Source organism: Platalea leucorodia (assembly GCF_965183815.1).
Source record: "Platalea leucorodia genome assembly, chromosome: 1".
Lineage (NCBI taxonomy): Eukaryota > Metazoa > Chordata > Aves > Pelecaniformes > Threskiornithidae > Platalea > Platalea leucorodia.
The window spans coordinates 57,377,787-57,401,067 of record NC_138823.1 but is presented as its reverse complement, the minus strand read 5'-3'; the positions used below and the strand labels follow the sequence as shown (position 1 = coordinate 57,401,067).

The window sequence follows — 23,281 nt, the reverse complement described above, 5'->3', positions numbered from 1 at the left end:
TAGATAGCCAGCCCGCGAAGCAGTGATGAAGCTTCCTTTTTGATTAATTACAATATTTGTCTAAGTAGAACATTTGATCAGTGTCAGAGCTGGACACCGCAAGGATTTGCAAGGCAAGAGCAAGGAAAGAGTCTGAGGAGAGGGATGATGAGCAGGACAAAAGGAGTGGGTGAGCCTTGTGATGGGGAAGTCTCGATATTGTTCTCAATGTGAAGAAAAACATTACAGCTACGTGCTGTGAGGTTGACCAGTCCTGTTATCTGGGTACTTGCTTATGTGTACTTGCTATTGGGGGGACAGTTACCCTGCCCTCCACAAGCTTCATAAGGTTAATAACTGGGGAATCCTGACCTCTTCATAGGGCAAAAGCAGCTTGTCTTTTCTGCAATGGCTCAGGTACAGCATAAGAAGCTGGAAAAGTGGTAGTTTCTTTGAAAACGAGCAGTGTTAGTGCAGCATTTATGTTTTTTGCACTTGTTTGAGTTTATGTTAATGTTTTCTCTTGCTTGTGGTTTTTGGAGGTAACCACAATATTCTCTAGAGGGCAAAGCTCAAGATGAGAGGTTCAAACTCAAGAGGAGAGTTTAAACTTTAAACTCGAGATGAGAGGTTTCTGGTGGTGCTGGTGGTTTCTTTGTTTTCCAGTTTAAAAGGTTTCTTGCCTGGGAGTATAGGTATTGCCATGGAAAGTGTTTTGACTGTTATCCATTATACAACCCTTAGGCTCTAATTTTCCGCTACAGCTGCCTGCATTTCAGACAAAGTGAAGACGGGTGTCTGGTAAGGATGTATAGCTATGCACTGTATGGCTTCAGGAGCAGGTTGAACCTCATATGAAGTTAAAACTCTTTCCCCTGCTCTGGAGGCATGTATAACTCAGAAATACAGTCTCTTGTGAATATTGTGTTTTAAGTTTCTGTGTTGTGTGCAGAGATTTTACTTTCCACCCATTTCAATTCTTACTAAAAGTCCCCAAAACAGACAGAGGCCAAATGAGACTCTGTATTTGCAGAAGAGGAGTTGCAAGAGGGAGAAGTAGCAGAAGAACAGGAGGAAGAAAAGGAGGAGGAGGAGGAGGAAGAGGATGATGAGGATGAACAGGATATTATGAAAGTCCTGGGGAAGCTGGTGATGGCTATGTTCATCAAGTACTGGATTTACGTCTGTGGGGGCATGTTCTTCTTTGTCAGCTTTGAGGGTAGAATTGTCATGTACAAAATCATCTATATGGTACTGTTCCTCTTCTGTGTGGCCCTCTATCAGGTAAGTGAGAACTGTGTTAACTAAATTTTTTCCTTGAATACAATGGTTCATACCTTTAAGTTGGTAATAAACTAACTCTAAACAGAATTTATAAACAGTGTGTTTGTTTTTTAGTTAGATACAACATAATAAGACCATTTGAAAGGCTTAAAACTAATTTTCCTTTGGCTTTTGATTATAGCGACAGGCAAAATGCGCCTAAACTAGATGCATACAATACACACCGCTGCGCTGGCACTCTGTGTGGGAAAATTCTGGGCCTGTGCACATCCTACATAGCCACCAGTTTTTGTGGCAGCTGGTCCACACAGCTTCCACACCCCAGTGAGCATGGAGTCCCTCTTCTCCTGGACTTTTATCCCCTAATGGTGATGAAACTGAGTGACTGAAGCTGTCCCTGGCCCTCGTGTCTCTGGTCATGTCCCAACAGACCTTTTTACACAGAAGTCTGTACTTGGGGGCATGTGCATCAAGAGTAAAAACTGTGTCTCAAACAACTGTGGCTGCTGTTGGGTAAGCATTGCTTACTTCAGGCCAGCTAGGAAAAATACTATGCTTAGTCTTTGTTTGCCAGTGCAGTGTTGTCAGTATTTTCATCAGTGTCTTTGCCTTCAGCTTGTTTCAACATCTTTAGTGTGTGATTTTCAGGTGCACTATGAATGGTGGAGAAGGATTTTAAAATACTTTTGGATGTCAGTGGTTGTTTACACAATGTTGGTACTTATCTTCATCTATACATATCAGTTTGAGTCGTTCCCTGGATTGTGGAAAAACATGACAGGCCTGGATGAAAACAAGTAAGTGTTTTCGATTAATTTTATTTTTTCTTTGGACTTTTGAGTTCAGTGTGGTGGAATGCTCTGAGAGCAGTCTTCCTTCTTGTGTGGGAAGAACATCATGAGACCATCCCCAGGCTCAGCTCTGAAGCGATAAGTTTTTTGGTGTTACAATAGAGATGAGCAAGGGCATGAGGGGGGCTCAAAGAGTCATATTTCATCTTCTGCCAAGGCCTGGGCACTGCTCCTGTTCCCAGTACAGTGCCAATACCCCTCTCTACCTCTGACCATAGGAGCAAGATCTGGGAAGAGATTAAGGGTAGATTTGCAGGACGTCTGGAGCTGATGAAGGTGGACATGCCTTCCTGCTAATAAGGAGGGCTGCGTTTCTTCGTCCTCATGATGTGTTGGGCATTTCTGAACAGGCGCTTACATGAGAAAGTACATGCAATATGAGTGGATCTCCAGTGCAGGACTTTCAATTAGAGCCAACTCATCTGGTTGAAGAGATCTATCTTATTTCCTATTGCAAATGATTTGTAATAATGTCTACTGGCAAGAAAAAGATTTTGGTGTGAAAACGTGGCTAGGTGGCTTGGTGGCTTAGTGGCTTACTTTTTTTTTCCAGACTAGCAGACCTTGGCTTAAAACGGTTTTCTGTGGCTGAGCTGTTCACACGCATCTTTATCCCCACCTCCTTCCTACTGGCATGTATCTTACACCTCCACTATTTCCATGACCGTTTTCTCCAGCTCACTGATTTAAAAGCTGTAACCAGCAAACAGGACAACACTATTTACAGGTAAAAAAACAAAATAAATGAAGCTATTGGTTATCTGTATGAAAAAGATGTTTCTGACTGTCTTGTAATGCTCACTTTCCATTAGATGTTATTTGCCTTTGCTATTACTACCTGGCTTAAAAATAACACTGAAGTTTTTCATTTTGGGGTACATTTTCAAAGGTACTAATGGTATTTATGTATTTATCTCATTGACTTTGACCTTTAATGGGAGTTAGATGCTTAATTGCTATGTGTGCCTTTTTGTAAGTCCTGTCAATAATAGGAAATATGGCTTTTAATTTGGGTCAATTCTGTTTTTCAATGTCCATTTTAAGGCCCAAATGAAGATTGGGAGATCTTTGGCAAATACTGCATTTACATTGGACAATTAGGCCTTTTTGTAAAGTTGAACTTCAGAAATGGAAAAATCCCAAACCTGTGGTCACCCTTTAAAGTACTGACCCTTGGCTACGCTAGCTCTTTGAGACATTCAGCAATCTCATCAAGAAGTTCATTAGCATTTTTTCATGATTCTGGGACCTCACTTTTCCTGTGTTTAACTCTTTCATATTCTCCTGCATAAAAACATATCTGGCCTAGAATCCTGCTCCAGGAGTATAAGAGAGAGAAATGGTTTCATAGTACATAGTTTCATATTATGCAATATTTACTCTAATTCTTTGAAGAAACCAATTCATTTAGACGCTATTTTTAGAGTGTTTACCTGTCCAATGATAAGTGTAACTCAGCTGCACGTCTGTGAATGGGGACTAGCTGCATAACATCACGTACACCACAGTGTATTGTGGAATAATGACAGTTGCTAGATTTACAGAAGCATTTCAGATATTTTTCATGCATTCAAATGAATATGAAGCAACTTACAGTGTATGGTGCAAGTATGTTTGTGTTCCCTATCAGCAGTGCATGTGAATAAGCTCTACTTTTATAGAATGCTTCTGGTTTTCATATTTAAATAAATTGCCAAAACCAGAACAAATCAAACTTGATAAAATTTCCTAACAATGTTGTATTTTTTTTTTTTATCTTACCTTTTTAAATGACTGTTTGCATAGTACTTTTTCCCTTTCCTTTTCTTGAATTGCTAAATCTGATGGTAGATTCAAGGGCCCTTTGAAATGGCCTGTGAGCAAACTTTCTTTGCCCGTAGCAGACTCTTTATGCAGCAGCGGGTACATGTTGACATCTCCGAAGTGGGCAACCAAGCCCTGAAACCAGAGCCCAGACAGGTGTCTGAGCTGAAACAGGGGTTGTTCCTGGGCTGAGGCATTTGGGGGAATGCACTACAGTTTGCAGTAACTGCGCAAGCTCTTTTGTAGCCCAAACATTTTGCACTTTTGCTGAGTAACGTAGAAAGAGCTTCCACCTTGCTCCTAGTGTGATCCAGTAGGCACAAAATGGAAAAGACAAAGTGTGGCATTCCCAGGATTTAGGTGGGTTCATGGTACAGCACTCTCTGCCTGTGAAACCACTGCTTGGAAATCTTTCTGTTACACATGAAAGATACCAAAATATGAGCTATAGCTCTCCAAATGCTGGCATGAAGAGAATCACTGTGACTAAAGTCACGTCATTCTCAGAGGATGGAACCACTGAAACTAAAGACACAAAATGTTTTCAGTGTCCTGTTGAGAGCAAAAAAAATTGAAGACTAGTATCAGAAGAGACAGGATGTAGATTTTATTGGTAGTCAGTGACATTTTTGCCAGGAGTAAGTAGTCCTGAGATAGGGTGCTGAAAGCAGACATTTGTTGTCACACCAGGCTTTTTACTGAAGTGGCAGGTGAAGAGGATCATGTGATATCATTAGCTTTTTTGCCTTGCTACTATATTGCTCTTTTTTTAAATCTAAATGGGTACTAGATTGTATCGAGCTGTCAGATAAGTAGCTAGATATTTTTAACTCTTAATTGTGGTGTATGTGCTACATTTGCCATTTTGCAGTATTTCAAAATCACAGTTATCATGTATATTGTTTGTTCCTCCTCAGAAAATTTCACAAGTGTGTCTAATACCCAAATCAGAACACTTTTTCTGGTTTGTATTGCCACAAACAATGCCTGACGTATGAAGATCCAACTGTTTTCTTCCCTCTTGATGTGATAAATTAGTACTGAGCATCAGCCGACTTTATAGTTCAGAGCTCCAGGATGAGAGCTCAGCTGACATTTGTATTGATGATGCACAAAGCTGGATAAGAACTAGCACAACAACCAGCTCCAGCTTAACAGTAATGCTAGCAATAGAAATAAGTTGCATGTACAATTAAAACACAGATTAAAGACTCATATGTATATGTGCAATTTTCTTACAAAGCCACCAAAACTTCACTTTCCCTTTTGCTTTGAAAACACTAGCATTCACTCAACAGTTAGTTTGCCTTTCAAAACTGCTTTTATGCTGCTGCTCTTGCAACAAACAAAAGATTTTAAATAAAGAAACTGAACCTTAATTTTGAGTAAGCAGACAGAACTCAATCCCTTTAATAGCAAACTTGTTCAAACAACCACAGCAGGTGAGAGCTAGTCATGAAAGTAATAGGGAAAGCAGCTCCAGTTCCTCCATCTGTCCCTGAACTACTATTTATGATTATGGTATTATGTTTGTGTCTAACTGAAAAGTCCTGTTAAAATTGCTGAGACTGTTCATATATTAAGATGCTGCTTCACATGAGCAAAGTTGCAGAGTGAGTTCAAGAGTAAGGCTCTGCCAGCTGCAAATAGAGGGGACAGAAACTGGCACACTAGAACTGCCAAAGTGAGGCACTTCTCACTATTTATAAAGATGATTTATAAAGGTCAATTTTACGTCTGCAAGAGAGAGAAAACCCCTCTGATTAGGACTTCCCAAGCCCATTTCCTTGCTGCCCCATGAATTACACTATGGCAGAGATAAAGGCTGTGAGGCAGATAATTTCTATGGTATAATGCTCCATTATAACCACCTTTAAATAAAAAAAGAAGCAAAGTAGCTATTTTTAAAAATATGCAGAATATTCTGTGGCTTACTTGAGCTAAAGCAGTAGAGGCTGTTCTCACATTTTGGGGTCTCTGAAAAGAACCTGCAGTTCTAACTGAAGTTGCATATGGTCTAAACATCAAAGAAGTATTGCATTTATAAGCTTCCTAGACTTTTCACTGCATGGTGTATGTTAAGTTTTCAGATTGTGCTTTGTTACGACAATGTGTCTCTCTTGGTAGACAGGAAAGTGCATTTGTTCCTATTTAATGGTTTCCTTTTCTCTTTCTCTATTTCCCATTTTCATCTCATGCATTCTTGTGCTTTCATCTCCCACCTCATAGCCATGCCAAAGTCAATGGCCGTGTTTATCTAATAATTAATAGGTGGGTACTTCATTTCTTCCTTTCCTTTAAAACAAATATACCTTAACTTTTTTTGTTACTTCTTAATTGCCTTAAAACAAAGTATGTTCTTGCTGCACAGTACTGTGGAGTAAGTAGGGAGAGAATGTTGTTCAGATATTGTAGTCTCCTAAAGCTCGTGAAGCAGTTAATACATCTCTCCTGCATATGTGTATGTTGTGAGTTCATCTCCCGGACGGGAATTCTTCTCTTAAACTTTGCCCATGCCTCAATACAGGAACAATTGGTGCTATTTATAATTGGCTGCAGACAACAGACTTGGTTGAGGAGGCTCGTTTATCTACCCTTTGTTTGTGCATGGAAAGATGCATGCTTGCATGTGCACACATACACATACACACAGACTCACATCCCAGTCTTCCTCACAAGCACCTAAGAAAGGGAATTTGAGGGCCAGGACAATTAAATGTGCAGTAGGTATTATGAGTTTGTACAGACTGAGATTTCCCGATTCAGCGACAGAAATGGAACATGCAGTACACGGAAACCAATGCATGCAAAGGATGCTAATTCATAGGCTGAGTTGGGTGCTGCAGTATCCAAACTGATATCTTGAAAACAATTCCACAAAGTAGATTTCTTTCAAGATATTTGACTGGAGTAAATGTGGGCTTTTGTTTAATCAGCTCCAAGAACAGGACTTCTGAGTTGGTTGTCGCTACTGAATATAAACAGAAAAGCCGAGAAAATCCCTTGTTTAGATATTTGTGACTACCTACTCTAACAAGAAGTTAATTTATGAGTCATGTTCACGTTCCTTCTTCAAATGTCATCATATAGTTTAGGCCAGCATTCTTAAAAGTTCTTATAAGAGCTGGAATCCTGGTCTGTAGGAAGCCCGTGTGTCAGAGAGCAGCAAGGGCAGGCAGCTCGGCGAGGACAGGAAAGCCAGGAGCTGAGGGGCATGGCCAGGAGGCAAGGCTGGGCTCTCTCCCATGGGGAGTCAGGAACAGGAACCAGCAATTGAGGGTGATGATCAGGTCCGGAGATGGTAACAAGGGTCAGCCACAGTCTGGGGAGATCCCAGCAAGTCCATAGAGATGAGCCAGATTGGAGGGGAAGGCAGGGAGTCAGTCTGTGTGTCAGGCTTAGGGTGAGGGAGGCATGGGAGCAGGCGCAGGCACAGCTGCGATGCAGCCAAAATGTAGAGGCAAGGGCCTCAGCATGAAAGCAGCTCCCAAGGGAAGGAGAGGGACCCCCTGCCCTGAGGCTTCCTGGCTTGCACACACCCCAACACATACCAGCCAGCTGGCCTTGGATGCAGGCAGCAAAACCCCCTGCAAGGGCAGGGAAAGCACTCAGGGTCCTGCCAGTAGAGGTATGGCACTGTGTGCTCAGTTTGAATCTTGCCTGCCGAATAATCAGGAGATGGGTCACTAATGTTCTGCAGAGCAGAAAGCTTTATGTTATTAAAGCTGTGCATGACAAATACTTGAGAAATTGTTTTGGGACAGAAAGTTTCAAGCAATTCATAAATTGATTAAAAAAAATTATCAAAGGCAAAAGATGCTTCATAATGCATCCAGTAAGTTGTTATTAATCAATCTTCTGCTCTAGCAAATTACAAATAGATGAAAGGACTAGTCCAGCATGGACCTGGGGCATGTGCCTGATTTTAGTGCCTCTGAAATTACTTTGATGCATAAAACTAGATCTACTAGTATACTTCTTATTAGTGATACCCTATTTAATGAATTTGAGGGTAAGAAATGCTCTCAGTTAAAACCATTAGTGGCTGTACCTTCAAGGCTTGTTGTCTGCATTATTATTTAGTTATTTCTCTTGCTAAGTGTCAGACACAATACCTTTGTGCTATTTGGCATCATTTCCCACCAGTATGTGGTTTCCAACCTGAAGTTACATCTAATTAGCTGTGAAGCCTGTACAGGTAGCTTGCCTTAGATATTCTGAACTAGCACAGTTTTTATATCCTAATACCTCAGTGTTGTCTGCTTCATGATATCATGTGATCTTGTAGTGGAAAAAAAAATTTAAAAAAGAGGAACAACAACCCTAGCAAAAAATGAGTCTGGGAAGAAAGATTCCAAGTAGACTAACTTTCTGAATAGCGGGCAGGGGTTTTTATCTAGCCTTGGATCTCCTGAGCACGCGGTCCCATGCTCAAGCCAATGTCAATAGAACTAAGCGCTGACATACTGAAAACTAAGCTCATACTGAGGCTTTGTCAGGTGTATATATATGCATGTACCCATCTTTATAACGCCATCACCTTCTGGGTCTCCTGGATATGAATGGGAGTTATATGAATAAGAGAAAGATGAGTCCTCTCATACAAAATCCTATAGGGTTACTGTGTTTCTGTCCGGTTTACACTGAGGTAAGTCATTAAGTCCTTGATTTACACCAGTGTGAATGTAGATTTTTGCATTATAAAAGTCAGTTGGGGAGATACCTCATTAAAATCAATGCAATTGCACCTGTGCAAAACCTGTCTGATTGTATGGATACTTTCATTTCATGGGGCATTGCCTTTTAAATGGGCTCTGATGATTTATAGTACCCAGGGATCTCCATAACGTTTGAACTGAACTGAAAATTCATTCTCTCTTCTTTACACATGACCCTCCTGTTGGTACTTTATTACAGTTTTAGGTAGGTATGCAAAGTTAGATTATGTCATTTTAGGGAATATTATTGTTTAGTCATTTTATAGAGATTTGAATATCCTTTTAGTATATACACTATCTTAAATATGAAAATAAATTATATTGGGCAAAAAGCCCTATTTTCAGTAGCCAAAGATACTGAGTATATTGTTGAGTATAAGAGATTTTCAGATTATTGGACACTCAGGTTCATCACCCAATCCATGATGAGGGATTTTAGTAATCATTGTCATGAATGTATTTGTTCAGTGAGATTATTTAGTGCTTGCTGTCTTGTTAAACTTCTACTTTTAAACCACCTGTTCTGCTTTTTGGTAATTGCTATGGTATTTCTACTTCAGAATTGTTATAGTCAAATTTCTGTAGTTCTTCCCTCATTTGAGCCACCAAAGTTTCCATCTTGAAGAAACTGCAACTCCCAAATATTTGAAAAATAATTCTACTTGTTTGACTTTCTCATTAACTGCTTAGCCTATGCTCTTATTTTTTAATGATCAGATGGTTAAATCTAGATTTTTAGTTTCTTGAACTGTAAAAATCATACTTAAAATTGGCAGAATTTCCTGTCTAAATGGTAATATGCCAGAATTTCACATAATGAAAAATAAATCCCTGAGATGGTACTGTAGCATATTAAAGTTACTTGCATTAGTCCAGGAACAGTCTAACAGGTGCTCGAAAGTATGCCGAGTGTGGTAATTTCAATAGCATAACTAAACATTTAGTGACCTGATCACATAGATATGCACTTGCCAAAGGGAGACTTTATTGCAAGAAGCCGTATTCATGGCAGTAAGCGCTGTGCTCAGCAAAGCACATAAGATCGGGGAATTAGGAAAAGTGGGTTTTCTGCAAATATGGGAGGTGAGTCCCAACAGCACAGCTGGGCAGAAAAAAAGAAAATATCTGAAGCCATAAAAGAATGTCTCTTTTCTCAGTAAAGATAAGATATATACTGAATAAATCTCAGAAAAATTGGCACCATGGCAATAGAGAAATACCATTTCCATGTTAAATCAGTTTTGGTAGTCTGAAAATTACTAATAGATTTAGTATGAGACAGTTAGAAATTTAAGAAAAATCTCTGTGAGATGTAGAAAAGAGAGAGAGAATGAATGGCACTATCAAAGACAGATATGATAAACTGTAGTGAAGCCACAGCCATGGACTTTTTGCTTTCGTTTGTTCCCAAACCCATAGCTGGAAGAAAACTTGCAAATTCCTTGGCTTCCCAGCTTCATCTTTCAATTGGAAGAAGGTGGAAATGCATTTACAGTAATCAGTCAGATACTTGTGATGATTCAGCTGCATTACTGACAGCATGGTACAGCATTGACCATGTTTAGCACTGGTGTAAATAGGTTGCCCCCTTTCCATCTGTGCTGCAATTCCACGTTTCTTTATAGAAGCACCCTGTGAATGTCATGATGGCATGCTCTTGGCATCAGAAGGCTTCTGCAGATGGAGTAGGAGAATGCTTTATGACTTGTGATGTAGCATGACGTATTTGTCGATGACCTTCTTCTGTAACCCCTCTGTTCTCATCTCCCTTTTTCTTCCTGTTCCAATTACTTTGAGCAGCCTCAAGAAAAAAATACCAAACCACCAAAATGAGTAAGTCCCCTATGAAGTCATGAAATGTTTCCTCTTAAACAATGTCATTTCATGCTTCTACATCTTAAACTCTGACCATTTTCTCCAGTGGGGAAAATGTCAAGTTTAAGTGTCAATACCACTCATTACTAACTAACCATTAGTATCTGAGTGAGAAGTAGTTACTAATACATTCCAACTCAATTTGCAGTGTGTGTTTGGAGAAAGTACCAGAATCATTAACTTTTCCGCTTCTAAGGCATTTTCCATGAACGGTTTATTTTTTCTAATTATACATCTTGAAAAAGACGATGATGTCATTACTGCTCAGTTTGCTGACATGCTACTATTTACCAACAGACTGGTGCACCAAGATGGAAGCCTGCCTGACATAACTATGATGAATTTAACAGCCAGCAGAGAAAAGGAAGAGGATAAAATGCTGGAAGAGGCTGGTGAGAAAAGAATGGAAGAGCCAGAGGGGGAGGGAGGGAAAGGGAGGGTCGAAAAAGGAAAAGAAGAAGAAAAGGAAGATGAGGACAAGGAAGATGATGATGATGAAGACAATGAAACAGAGGAAGAAGAAGCTACAGGTAAGCTCTGCAGATTGCAAATTTTGCGTTCCTCAGCCTTAGCTAACAGTGGCAACAGATGGTTCATTCTTGGTCATCCCTGCTCACTTCAATCATCAAGTTTTCGTTCTAATTTTACGTGCAGTTTTTGCCAAAAGAGCCTGAACTGAGCAGATGGCTACTTGTCAATTATTCAACAGGCTACAGTCTCTTCTAGGGAAAAATCATACTGTTTCTGTAGGATGCTGAGAAGATGAAAACAAAAAAAACCCAACTCTTTCTTCAGGAGGGAACTCTTCTAGGTGGTCTGAGTTGGATTAATAGGAGGTTACCCCAAATACTAAGAACTCCTTTAGAGTGAAATCTCTTTATAATAAAGAAAATACACATGCATATTTAATCTCTGATACTGCATGCTTTCAAGGCACTCCACTCCAGAAGTCCCAATGGCTTTGCTTCATTATTCATGTGCACGTTAGTGTCATGTTTTTCACTTCTGAATATGGAATGTGTAATTGATGCCAGATGAACATAAAAATGCTTAAGGGCAGACATGGGTAAGGCTGATGTTGTCATCCTTGATATTGCTAGGATGAACTCTAACATGAATTATTTCTGTAACTCAGTTTGGAATATGAACCATGACTGAAAACCAGGGAAGGGCATTTAACATCCAAGGAAGCTGTATTTTCTGGAAATGGCCTTACCACAGATTTAGTTGCTTGTGCCAATATTCAAAGGAGTATGACACATAAATAGGGACAGAGTCTTTGTCAAGGCAAAATGGCAGTGCATCTGGCTTAGCTGCTGCAGGCAAGCTGAGCTGAAACTATTTACCTTTCCTGGCTGGGACATCTTCCCTCACAGAGGTGTTCATGGGCCATGGAAACCTTTCTTGGCCAGCTCTCATGCAGTCTATGATGAGTGATGAGTTTGTTGCACTCTGGCCATCCCTACATGCTGGAAGGGCTTGGGGACAGAGGCCAGCTGTTGGAGGTTACCCTGTGCAGCGACACATGCAAGCAGGGAAGTGGGGAGCTGCAACCTCCTCCCTGGGGCCCTCTCTGTGCCTCAGGGAGTGGGGCTTGGCAACAGCACAAGGTGCTGCTTGCCATGTGTGATCCATCTTTAAGTTGTACCTGCATTTCTTTCTACCAAAGAGATATCATTTTCATTTAGCCACGTGGCTGGAGTTTTAACATTATTTTAACATGTTCACGTGTGCAGACTTTATTACATAGTGATGTACAATTTTTCAATGGATGTAGCCAGGCCTATATATTATCCCCTGTGCATGTAGTGCCTGGACTTGCTAGACAGAGCTTTCTGCAGTACCTTATCTGCCTGCTCCACTTAACTGGCACTGTCTGGATATACCTTGCATGGTGGCAACACTGGAAATTAAAATAAATGCAATGAAAGAACAAGTGAGAACATCTAATTCTATAAATAAAGACTTTCCTTAAATTCACTCATTGAACCTATAAAAGCACACATGTAGGATTAGAGTTCTATAGATTGATTAGTTTGTCAAATTTAATTATGTACTCATGGAATTTACATCAGTCGGCACTTTTATTAGGATTTTCTAAGTTGTGGTTGGAGAAAAAGGGCAGAAGAGAAAAAAAAATCTAATTTGATTGTCAGGTATTCCAAAAGTCTGCTTTTTCACACAAGTGTGCATGTGTTCTTCACAACAATATGCGCAGAATAACTATCTTGGCTTCTTTTATATATAAAATAACCAGATAAATTGAAATAATTACATACAGAAGCTGGTAACTCCTTTGCATTTTTACAGCTTAGACAGTGACGTGTTCTGGTGTCACTTGCAAATGTTTCTGTCTCTGATGTTAACTGTAAGAATGTTCTCACAGCATGCAAAATCCTTCCTAATCTCCAAAATGCTTCTGAAACCCCTAATACAACATGAAGACTTTGTACAAATATAGATGAGCCTGGTGCAACAGTTTTATAGCCAGCCCACAAGCAAAGCCAACACTCAGAGAGCACTGTTCAGCATACGTTTTGTCATGTTGAGCATATGTTTTGTCATATATACTCATATGTAATAGATGTTGCCACATGCTTGCTCATTGACGTATTATTTGGGAGGATGGCTTTTTTAGCAAAATAATGTCTGTGAAGGGATATGTTCAACCAGCTTCAGGATCTTAACTTGCTAAAGCTCCCTTTTCAACTGAGAGAAATATTCAACTGGACTGCAGTTTGCCTTGCCTGTTTCAGATGTCTGTCTTTGGATGGCACAAATCACACTCTAGGGGTGTGTGCTGTTTGCAAGGCAGCTTAGATAACTCTGACATATGAAGACATCTATAGTATAGCTGTCTAAACCCATATGAGAAGAATCCTACTCCTAGTGTGCATGGATCTCTTCCAGGTTGGCTGAAAAGCTTTCTGAATAGTAGTAGTCTGTGCTTTCTGAAAACAGACTGGGTCCATATCTTCCAAACATCAAACAAAACCCTGTTCTTTCTGAGCTGGATAAGGGCCAGGGCTGGAGCTTCTCAGATCTAGTTCCTGTGTGGGATCCCTAAGCTTAGGTCCAAACATATTGGAGGAAAATGGAGCCCCAGAAAGGCTCTGCTAGAGGAGAACAAAAACAGAATTGGCAAGGGAAGCCATCACCACTACTTTTGAAGTGGGGAATCCTTTCAATGAAAGTGAGTCAGAAGGGAGAGCACCACAGCTGAGTGGGCCTCAACCCCGTTTTGTCTTAGTTAACCACTGAGCCATATCTTTAACCTCCTTCATGTCTTACTCTAAGGCCTAGAAGAAAAGAAGTAGAAAGCTCATTGTTGTCTAGTGGAGCATTCCTTTTTACAGAGACCTTCTGTTTTTCTCCTCCCAATGGTTCTGCTTGAACATCTCTGCAGACTTAAGGAACAAGTGGCATCTGGTGATTGACCGCCTTACAGTGCTGTTTTTGAAATTCCTGGAGTATTTTCATAAGATGCAAGTCTTTGTGTGGTGGCTGTTGGAGCTGCACATCATCAAAATTGTTTCCTCTTACATCATCTGGGTCACAGTGAAAGAGGCAAGTAAACACCCACTATCAAAGTCTTACCCATGGTGGAGGCTTGTCAGCATCTGTTGCGCAGTGGCACACCCAAGTGTAGGGAGATACCTTCCTTATGTCAGACCTCACTGAAATTGTGGGATCCAGCTGGGCTTGTCAGCTGCTGGGGACCTGCCTTGACATCTTCTTCCACAGTGATACTCTATCTGCCTAGATATTCTCAGCCCTCCCCTTTTCTCCAGATATTAAGGTTTTGTTAGTCTAATTCTTTGGACTGAAGATACATAATCCCTCCCCTGCTCAAGCAGGCTGTGGGCATCATCCAGGGATGGGGGGTGTACAAAAGGATTGGGAAGGAACGTCTAGGAAAATTATTTAAACTGGATCTGGTGCTGAAGAAACAGGAACGTGGAACTACACCTAAAGAAAACAGGAGAAACACCTTTAGCTGTGCCTTTGGTGTGGGCAATGTGAGTTCTTTACCTGACATAGGCATTCCTCGAACAGGGTAGTGGGACAAGATTTGCTAAAAAGCAAAATAAAAAAATCCTTTTTCTCACATCTTTGGGGGAAAAAAGGTCAACAGGATGAAGGTGGGTTCCACAGACACACAGATCTGTATCATCTCTTCTTTGTTTCATGTGTACTAAAGCAGCAGAACCAACATGTGGTCCCTCTTATTTCACGTCTGTTATTTGTAGGGTGGGTATGCAGTTTTGTGGGTCTAATAGTATTAATATTATGTAGGAGATAACATTCTTCCTAAACCGACTGTTAAGTTCTCCCTTCTTCACTTGCCACTTTGTGTCTGTGTTGCTGTGAATATTGTTGTAAATGTGGTTTTTTTTTTCCCCAGTATTTTTCTCACAGTTTCTCTATGTCCCTTTCTTTAGAATGATTTTTTTTAATTATTATGGAAAAGGTCAGACTTTCTCAGTTCTCTTGATTCTTCATGTAATTTCCATCCTGTTTTTGTGTTTTCAGGTGTCTCTGTTTAACTTTGTGTTTTTAATTGCCTGGGCTCTTGCTTTGCCATATGCTCAGTTTCGCCCATTGGCATCAAGTATCTGCACTGTTTGGACATGTGTGATTATTGTCTGCAAAATGTTGTACCAGCTCACATCTATTGATCCCAGCACTTTTTCCAGTAACTGTACGTTGGTGAGTACAAGTGCATATCAGAAAGGTTTGACTGCTGCCTTCTTCAATGAAGAACAGCAAAAGGAAGCATATCAAGTACTGAAAACTACTGTTCACCTGATGTATTATTGTTGATTATCATTCCCTCCCCAAGCAGCCTGAAACTCATTTTTTATAAAATGTTGCATTTTCTTTTTAGCCAGGAGAGAATGAAACTAAGGTCAATTTAGAAGAACTCAAAACCTCAGTCCTCTACAGTGGGCCGGTTGATCCTGCAGAGTGGGTTGGATTGAGGAAGTCTTATCCCCTGCTTGTGTACTTAAGGGTAACTTCTTTAATTATCTGTATTGAGAGATTTTCTTATTTGTGAGGAAATTAGCAACGTCTTTGAAATAAATCATCTGCTACACAAAAAGTATAATGCAAGCCATTGATAATAGGGAAGTACAGAGGGGAAGAGACAGCAGAAAGCCACATCTGTTACACAGGACATTTCCAGAAGGAATTCAGTACCAATTAAGATAATTTGCAGGTAGAAGTATGGCTTTCTGACTCTAGCATCTGTTAAAAGCACTCTAAGAAATGTGATATTTAAGAACTCTAAGTAATTAAGAGGTACCTAGCTTTCAGGTACCAAAGGACTGATGGGTCTAACTGGAGTAATTGCCTTGAATGACAGTATATGCCATAAGCAGTTAATTTTTTTAAGTGCTTATTCCTTAGCCACAGCTTAGAAAATATAATGAGCTAAGGGAATAATTCATTCAGACACTAGTAAATATATGTCATTGTTTCTCTATTTTTTGGTTGATGCCTGTGAGCGATATTTTATTATTTCTGTCTTGAGTAAAAAACCCTACTTAGAATAAAAATGCACAAACTCCCAGGGGAAACCTTGCATGTCTCTTCTTAATTTAAAGAATCTCCAAGATTTTGTATACAGAGTTTAAGGTTGTCATAAAATTGCTGATTGAACAACAGCAAGTTTTGATCTAACTAGATGTATTCCTCATTTCTTCCCTGAGAGCTTACCTCTGTGTGCTTTGTTTGTGTAAGGAAGACCTGCCAAGCTCTGGTGGTCAACATATCAGGCCCTGGTAGTGCCTCTGCCTCTCACTCCCTTAGCCATGCATCTCCCACAGTTCGGAATATATGTGGGGAAGAGCAATTACTGACCCAAGAGTTCTGCATGGAGAGTGAAGTTGCCTACTGGTGTCTGGCTTGATGCTAGGAGCTTTACAGCTATAAATAGATAATACTTTGGGATCAGAAATTATTATAGGAGGGTTTTCATTGAGTTAGCAAATAAAATGTCTCCTCTACATAGAGAAATTCAGTTCAGTGCTAGACCTGAAGGTCCCGAGCTTCAAGTCTTGGTGTGTTTCTGTTATGCCCCTTTAATAACAGACATTCAAAACGTCTGCAGTGTTGAAGTGAGGAGCCTATCTATGATGGATTATGTAAAACTCTCCCCAACAAGAATAGGAAGCCCAGGGACAGCAAGCAAAAATAACTTCTTGTCAAGAAAAAAACAAAACCCAAACCAAAACAACCCAGTGGCACCTGTCTCAGGACATTCTTGTCCCAAATATTTCTCAGTGAACAGAGATCTAGAGATTGCCTCTTCAGCTTCAGTTATGGCTTCCTTGAGGGACTTTCTTTGAGTTGGTCTTTTTAACCAACTTTTGGAGTTGGTTAATACCTCTCTTCCATTGAGCACAGGGCAGATCTCCCTCCTCAGAGACAAAAACTCACTTCAGAGCTGCTCAAGACTGCATCCCAGTCAATCTGACTTTGGGGCAGAAGGAGCTGTGCCTGAGTGAAGACTGGCAGATAGACTGTTCATTTAAAAGAGTATCCAGGATATATTTGCACTACCCAGCACCCTTGCAGTTTTAGGAAGTTTAGTGCTTGCCAGCTGAACCCCTGCAGATGGCTTTGTGTATGCTTGTATCCTCTGTCTCCTGCAAAGCAAAGCACGATGTCTTAAGAGAAGCTATGAAACATGGGAGGGCACATGGATGGGTCAATGCGTTTTCCCTCCCCTTCCTTTCCACAACTAGTGTTCATTATAATATTTTTTAACGAATGTCTTTAAATGTATCTTTTGCATGTCAGTATGTCTCATCAAAACCCAAGAAGTGGTAGGAACCTTACTTTGTTTCAATGATAGTAGCTGGGAATAGGTGCCAGTGCATCCTGGAGTGCGGAAGCTCTAAGTGGCAACATCCTTTTGAGTATTCATGGATTTAAGCTCATCAGCTTTTTGTGGGTTTGATTTTTATTTAATATTCTTCTGATTGTGTCTCCCATAGAATAACTTACTGATGCTGGCTATTCTGGCTTTTGAAGTTACAATCTACCGTCATCAAGAGTACTACAGATGTCGAAATAACCTTACCACTCCCGTGACTAAAACCATTTTCCATGATATTACAAGAGCACATCTGGATGACGGACTGGTAAACTGTGTCAAGTATTTCATAAACTATTTCTTCTACAAGTTTGGTCTGGAGGTAAATCACTATATGTTAATTTTCTTTAGACTATCATTCAAAACCTTTTGATTGTGTTATTTTTGAATACTAGCTTGGACTATGTTTGACAGCTGGATGCTTCTTAGTCGTCACTCATGTTAGACCTTGCCACAGCGGCTATCTATCTACTAGTAGTGGTTCTCCTCTTGCTTTTCTTTGTATGTCTTATTTATAACTCAACAAAAGGGATAACAGATGGAACAAGGGACAGAATTGAGGCATACTGTCTCATGTACACACACACACAGAGGGAACCAGGGACTGCAGGAGCAGAAGAAGAAAGCAGGGGCTAGCAGGCCATTGTCTCTATTTAAACATTTCTAAGCTTCTTTTGCCTCTGGCTGCACAAACGCATCCTTCTTTTTTATACTTGTTACTATAGCTGTTAGCAATCTGCAGAAGCAAGAGCTCCAGAGAATGTTATTGCTGCTTTGTGCCACTACTGTAAGACAAAGTTTTTTCTCCAAAGACCTTTTGAGTAGACAAGAAACACACAGAGAATTAGGAGAGGCAGGTACAAAGGAGTGAAGGGTTTTTTCTGAAGATCCATGATGTATCCTAAATATCTGGTAGGTGTCCGATTTAGTAGATATGCTTGTCTGTTTGCCAGCAACAGTGGCCCAGACTGCTGGGGCTTATGCTCAGCTAATGTATTCCTTCTATCTGTTTCACCCAATCCAGCAGCAAAACATCAGAACTGAACCTGCCTTGAAGACAAGTTGTTCCTGAATGAGTACCACAAAAAAAAAAAAGGCTTCATCTCTGTTCCCTTACCTCGTCTGTTTGTTCACAGACACATGAAATGTATTTTCAAAAATGCTTGTAGAAATAGTGATTTTTCACAAATTTCTATGATTATCTGCAGAAGGCAAGTCCCAGGCTAATGCATCCCAAATCTAATCATAATGATCCTCTTGATGTATCTACTAAACACTACCACCCTTGCAACTGATAAACACAGTAAACTGTTCACAGGCAGTCTGAGGATTAAGAATGAGTGAAAATTAAAATTAATCAGCAAGCTCTTTCCTTCAGGAAATAAATTTAACCTTATCCTAATCTGAGGAGAGAGAAAATCAAAATAGTGAAGTGGCCTGAATAAACAATTCACTAGGAATTATTCACTGAGTTTGAAAACATGCTTCATGGCACTGAGTGAAGGGACTACTTTAAGTGGAGCCAGAGAACAGAAATGCTCTGGGATGCAGAGCCTTTAGACGAATGGAAAACTAAAACTGCCTTACAGCAATTGACTGGATTTGTCTATAGCCAATAGAAGTTATACCATCTAAATCCCTTTTCTTTTTGTCTGGTTCCCACATGAGGATACACTTCAGTTGTTGTTATTCTTAATAGTTCCTCTTCTTTTTCACATCTGTAAGTGCTATCAAAATATATGGCTGTGTAATATGTGCTTTGCTTGGCAACAATTAAACATTTCACGTATAGGCTACTGTGACAATGCTCTTTCCATTCTGTATCTTTAGATACCACATAATGGAAACCTGCTTTAGTGCTGTATTCATGTAGTTGACACTCATAGAAATGAGTATCGAAAATTTGGGGGATTGGGGTTGGGGAGATTGCTGCTGGAAAGATACAAACTGGTTTAGTGTGTTGGTTTGCACAGGGTTCCTGCAGTCAGCCCCAGCACATGTTCAAGCATTCTGTCAGAATCCAGAATAGTTTATCATTGCTGCATTAACTAGCCATCAGGTTGCAAATGTTGCTTATGTTTCTTTTGCTTCTTTCCCAGACTTGTTTTCTTCTATCAGTGAATGTAATTGGTCAACGAATGGATTTTTATGCCATGATTCATGCCTTCTGGCTGATTGCTGTATTGTATCGACGTAGAAGAAAAGCTATTGCAGAGATCTGGCCAAAATACTGCTGTTTTCTGGCATGCATCATTACCTTCCAGTACTTCCTTTGCATTGGCATCCCACCTGCTCCTTGTAAAGGTGAGGACACTTACCCTTTATGGGCAATTACTGCTGTTTGCTTTCACAGAAAAGTGCTGGAAAATTGATAAGTATTCAGAAGAAAAGGATGAAGTAATTGTTATAAAGTACTGATTGCATTTTTGCGTGCTTCTGTCATACAGACTATCCATGGAGAAGTGGTAATGCCAACTTCAACTCCAACATCATAAAGTGGTTATACTTTCCAGACTTCATTGTGAGACCTAACCCTGTCTTCCTTGTCTGTAAGTGTTTTAGCACATAGTTGTGAAGTGTACATCTGTACAGTGTAATTTGAAGCCAGCCTTTTATTTGCTCTTCAGTAGCAAGCTGACATATTCTGTGGCAGACTGAATACTAAGTGTGGCTTTGTATGCAGTAGAAAAATTCAAAGAATTAGTAATTTCTGCATGTTTTCTCCGTATCCCATTTTTAATGAAGCAGCATCAAAAAGTATTAATTTTTTCCCCTTTTCTAATTTATTTCTCAATAAAAATCATAGAAGATGACAGGTAAAAAAACCTAAATACATCAATAAATTTCAAATCAGTGTTGAAAATAGCACAGTCTTGGAGGTTCAAAGTGTGGGGAAAACAGTCTGGTAGCTACATTATAATATATCGCCACCACTCCCTACACCTAAGTTAATGACTGAATTTTTTCTTGCAACCACTGCTTTCTCCTAGATGATTTCATGTTGCTGCTGTGTGCATCCTTACAAAGGCAGACATTTGAGGATGAAAATAAAGCTGCAGTACGAATCATAGCTGGAGACAACGTGGAAATTTGCATGAATCTTGATGCAGCATCTTTTAGCCAGCATAATCCTGTTCCTGACTTCATTCACTGCCGGTAAGAATCATAGAATCATAGAATCTTAAGAACTGAATCTTAAACACTTGGAAAATACAGCACCTCCTTTTTGTAAAGTTCTCTAGCATGAAAGTAACCCTTACAGCTTCCAGTTTTACTTGGAATTTATATTCATGTATGTTCCCATCTCATAATGTACCTTTTACTGCTGTATGAGACAGCAGATAGTTAGCTTCTGGGTAATCAGCTTCTGGTTTAGAAAAGGGCAGATGAAAACAAGTCTTCCTAATACTGCTGATTGTTTTAAGTGCTCCCCAGGGGGATGTTCAGTGATAAATTTGCCTGGAAGTATATATTCCCTCCATGAATGGCCTGTAAGGCAGTGTTTATGGTGGCCTTCAGCACTCTGGTGGCTTCCCCCAAAGCACAGGCATGTTAGCAAGAATCCATTGTAGTCTGAATTTGCCCATGTATGTGTTTAATCCCACAAAGTCGTCAGTCATGTCCTGCTGAGTGGTTGTCCCAGTACAATCAAAATAATACTCTAATGTAAGAAACTGCCCTTTGTGATATTTCACCTATGCATAAGAACATTAAAATTGTCTTGGAAGGACAACTGGCATGTTTTCCTGTTTCTCAACATTCATGTAAGGTTGTTTAAGAAGGTGAATAATATAAAAAGGGGGCGGAGCCTGAGACATTGTGTTCTGGATGGTCTTCAAACAATGGAGCCATTCCGATGTGATCATTTCAGCAAACATGGATTAGCTCAGCTCTTCTGAGTTGTGCTGGGCATACTCTTAATTGAAGTTGTCTCCGAGTTTGATGCAGTATTACAAGAGTAAATGGGAAGAATAAGATTTCTTAGCTGTTGTGTTTTGTCAGACTAGGTGTTTGTTTTGTGAATGCATGTTACCAACAGATGTCTGAGTGTGAAAGGAATTTAAAAAAAAATGAACTAGCGTATAGCAAAATCTCCCTTTTGCTGATAAACTTCTATTTCTTTTACCAGAAGAGTGCTATCACCAGAACCCTTCTCAAGATCTTTAGGCTGATCCTGCTGTTTCTGTTAGAAATGGTGGCCAAATCTATCTTTAAATAGCTTGAAGAGGAGACCATTGAAACACGTTCAGTTGACTCATTTGTCCAGAGATTTATACTTACTCCTGGGCAAAGGGTGAATGGTTCTCCCCCTTGAATACTTCCAGTCTACACAGTGGATCCAGTGCTCTAGATCCAGGAACACAAGCAGAAAGAAAGAAGTCATAATCTCTCTTCAAAATGCTCCATCAAGTGGGGATGCTTTCCAAAAGACATCTGCCATATAGGGCTTGGTTGAAAGGAATGTGTAGGGGGGATTGCCTGAATTTTTTTCTTGCCACTGTGGTGGTGTTTGTCTTAGCAAAAGCTAAGTTGGATCAGGCACACTGATGTGATTGATCACTAGCAAGGGCCATCACTGGTGACATGGTTACTGGCAGAAAGAAAAGATGGAATTTTCCCCCTTTAGTCCAGAAAAAAAATCATCATGAAAAAAACTCATTAATGATGGGAATGTGTTTTAAGGCTATCTTCAGAAGGGAAAAAGAGGCAAGAAAATCGCTGCTTTTTAAACAGCCTTTTTTGGCATCTTTTCAAAGTTCCCTGGAATCTGGTAGGTATTTCTGGTCATCTGTAGAAGATATTCCCAAATGGCCAAGCATTAAAAGTTTGAAGCACAGAGGATGTTCTCTGAAGATTTTGGATGGGAATCAACGTCAGGTTTATAATGGAAAGCAAAGTCCAAGCTGAGCTGGCCTGCTGCCTGTCCACAGTCCTTTGGGTTAAGTTTTGTGTTTTGATTCGTATGCATGGTATGCATCAGCTTGAAGTCATTGGTGGCATTGCATCCATTCAAACACACTGCTTGGCATGTGCTGACAAAATAGACCTGTGTATAGATGATTAACGATATGCAATCATTTAATTGGGAGTTTACAACTTATATTAAGCAGTAAGTAATATTGCTGGTGGAGAGTACAAAAAAACAGAAAATCAAAGAATCTCGTTAGTAGTGGTGAGCTGAACAAATAAACCATGATGACTTTATAGTTGTTCCAGCTAAATACAGGAATCTGTGCAACTGTTTCATGTGATAGTTTTATGTTGTGTGAATAAGAAGTAGAATGAAAAGAACAAGGCAGAGAAAGAAACAGAACAGGGACATTTTTGTTTGAAAAATCCATCAAATGAACAGAAAACCCATTAATTTCGGGAACAGAGGAAATTCCTGTTTATGATATCCTTTCTTGTAGATGCTTGGGCAGGTAAGCTGTAGCTTCTCTTTTTTTTTGGTTTATAGTGTTAGCTTCCTGAATCTGTAATGGGAACATACTTGTAGAACGGTGTATATAGGTATAAACAGACCGTCCTTTAGTATGAACTGTGTAATAGAGCTTATGTTCTTGATGGTGTCTTTCTTTGAGCCCTTAAGTATCTCCTTCAGTGGTTTCACTACAATGCAGATTTTCCCAGGTTTTAGATGATGTTATATTGCACATATGCAATCTTAAATGCCTAATTTGCTTCAAAGAAGCACCAGAGGATGGCTGGACAGTCTCTTAAAGTAACTGAATCTTTTATTAGGGATTATAAATCTTTAAAAAGAAGGACTCTCAAGCTCTGGAGAATCCACCAAAGATATACCTCAGAAGAAAATGTGTGTATCTGGCCTCCATCCAAGACAATTTGGAACTGAAAGGACTTTGTCTAAAAAAATTTCTTGCATTTTG

At 39.9% G+C, this 23,281-nt stretch overlaps 1 protein-coding gene across 1 annotated transcript in view; it reads left to right on the top strand.

The window, feature by feature from the left end:
• Nucleotides 1-23,281, top strand: part of PIEZO2 (piezo type mechanosensitive ion channel component 2) — a gene marked incomplete at both ends in the record, with an annotated part of 320,116 nt that overhangs the window by 234,426 nt on the left and 62,409 nt on the right. The window contains 12 exons of the mRNA XM_082329045.1: nt 1,013-1,263; nt 1,912-2,060; nt 2,668-2,841; nt 6,147-6,188; nt 10,808-10,902; nt 13,917-14,077; nt 15,044-15,220; nt 15,399-15,524; nt 17,515-17,715; nt 19,493-19,697; nt 19,841-19,942; nt 20,384-20,549. Coding sequence (XP_082185171.1) covers nt 1,013-1,263; nt 1,912-2,060; nt 2,668-2,841; nt 6,147-6,188; nt 10,808-10,902; nt 13,917-14,077; nt 15,044-15,220; nt 15,399-15,524; nt 17,515-17,715; nt 19,493-19,697; nt 19,841-19,942; nt 20,384-20,549 — 1,849 coding nt within the window. The remainder of the gene's footprint in view (nt 1-1,012; nt 1,264-1,911; nt 2,061-2,667; nt 2,842-6,146; nt 6,189-10,807; nt 10,903-13,916; nt 14,078-15,043; nt 15,221-15,398; nt 15,525-17,514; nt 17,716-19,492; nt 19,698-19,840; nt 19,943-20,383; nt 20,550-23,281) is intronic.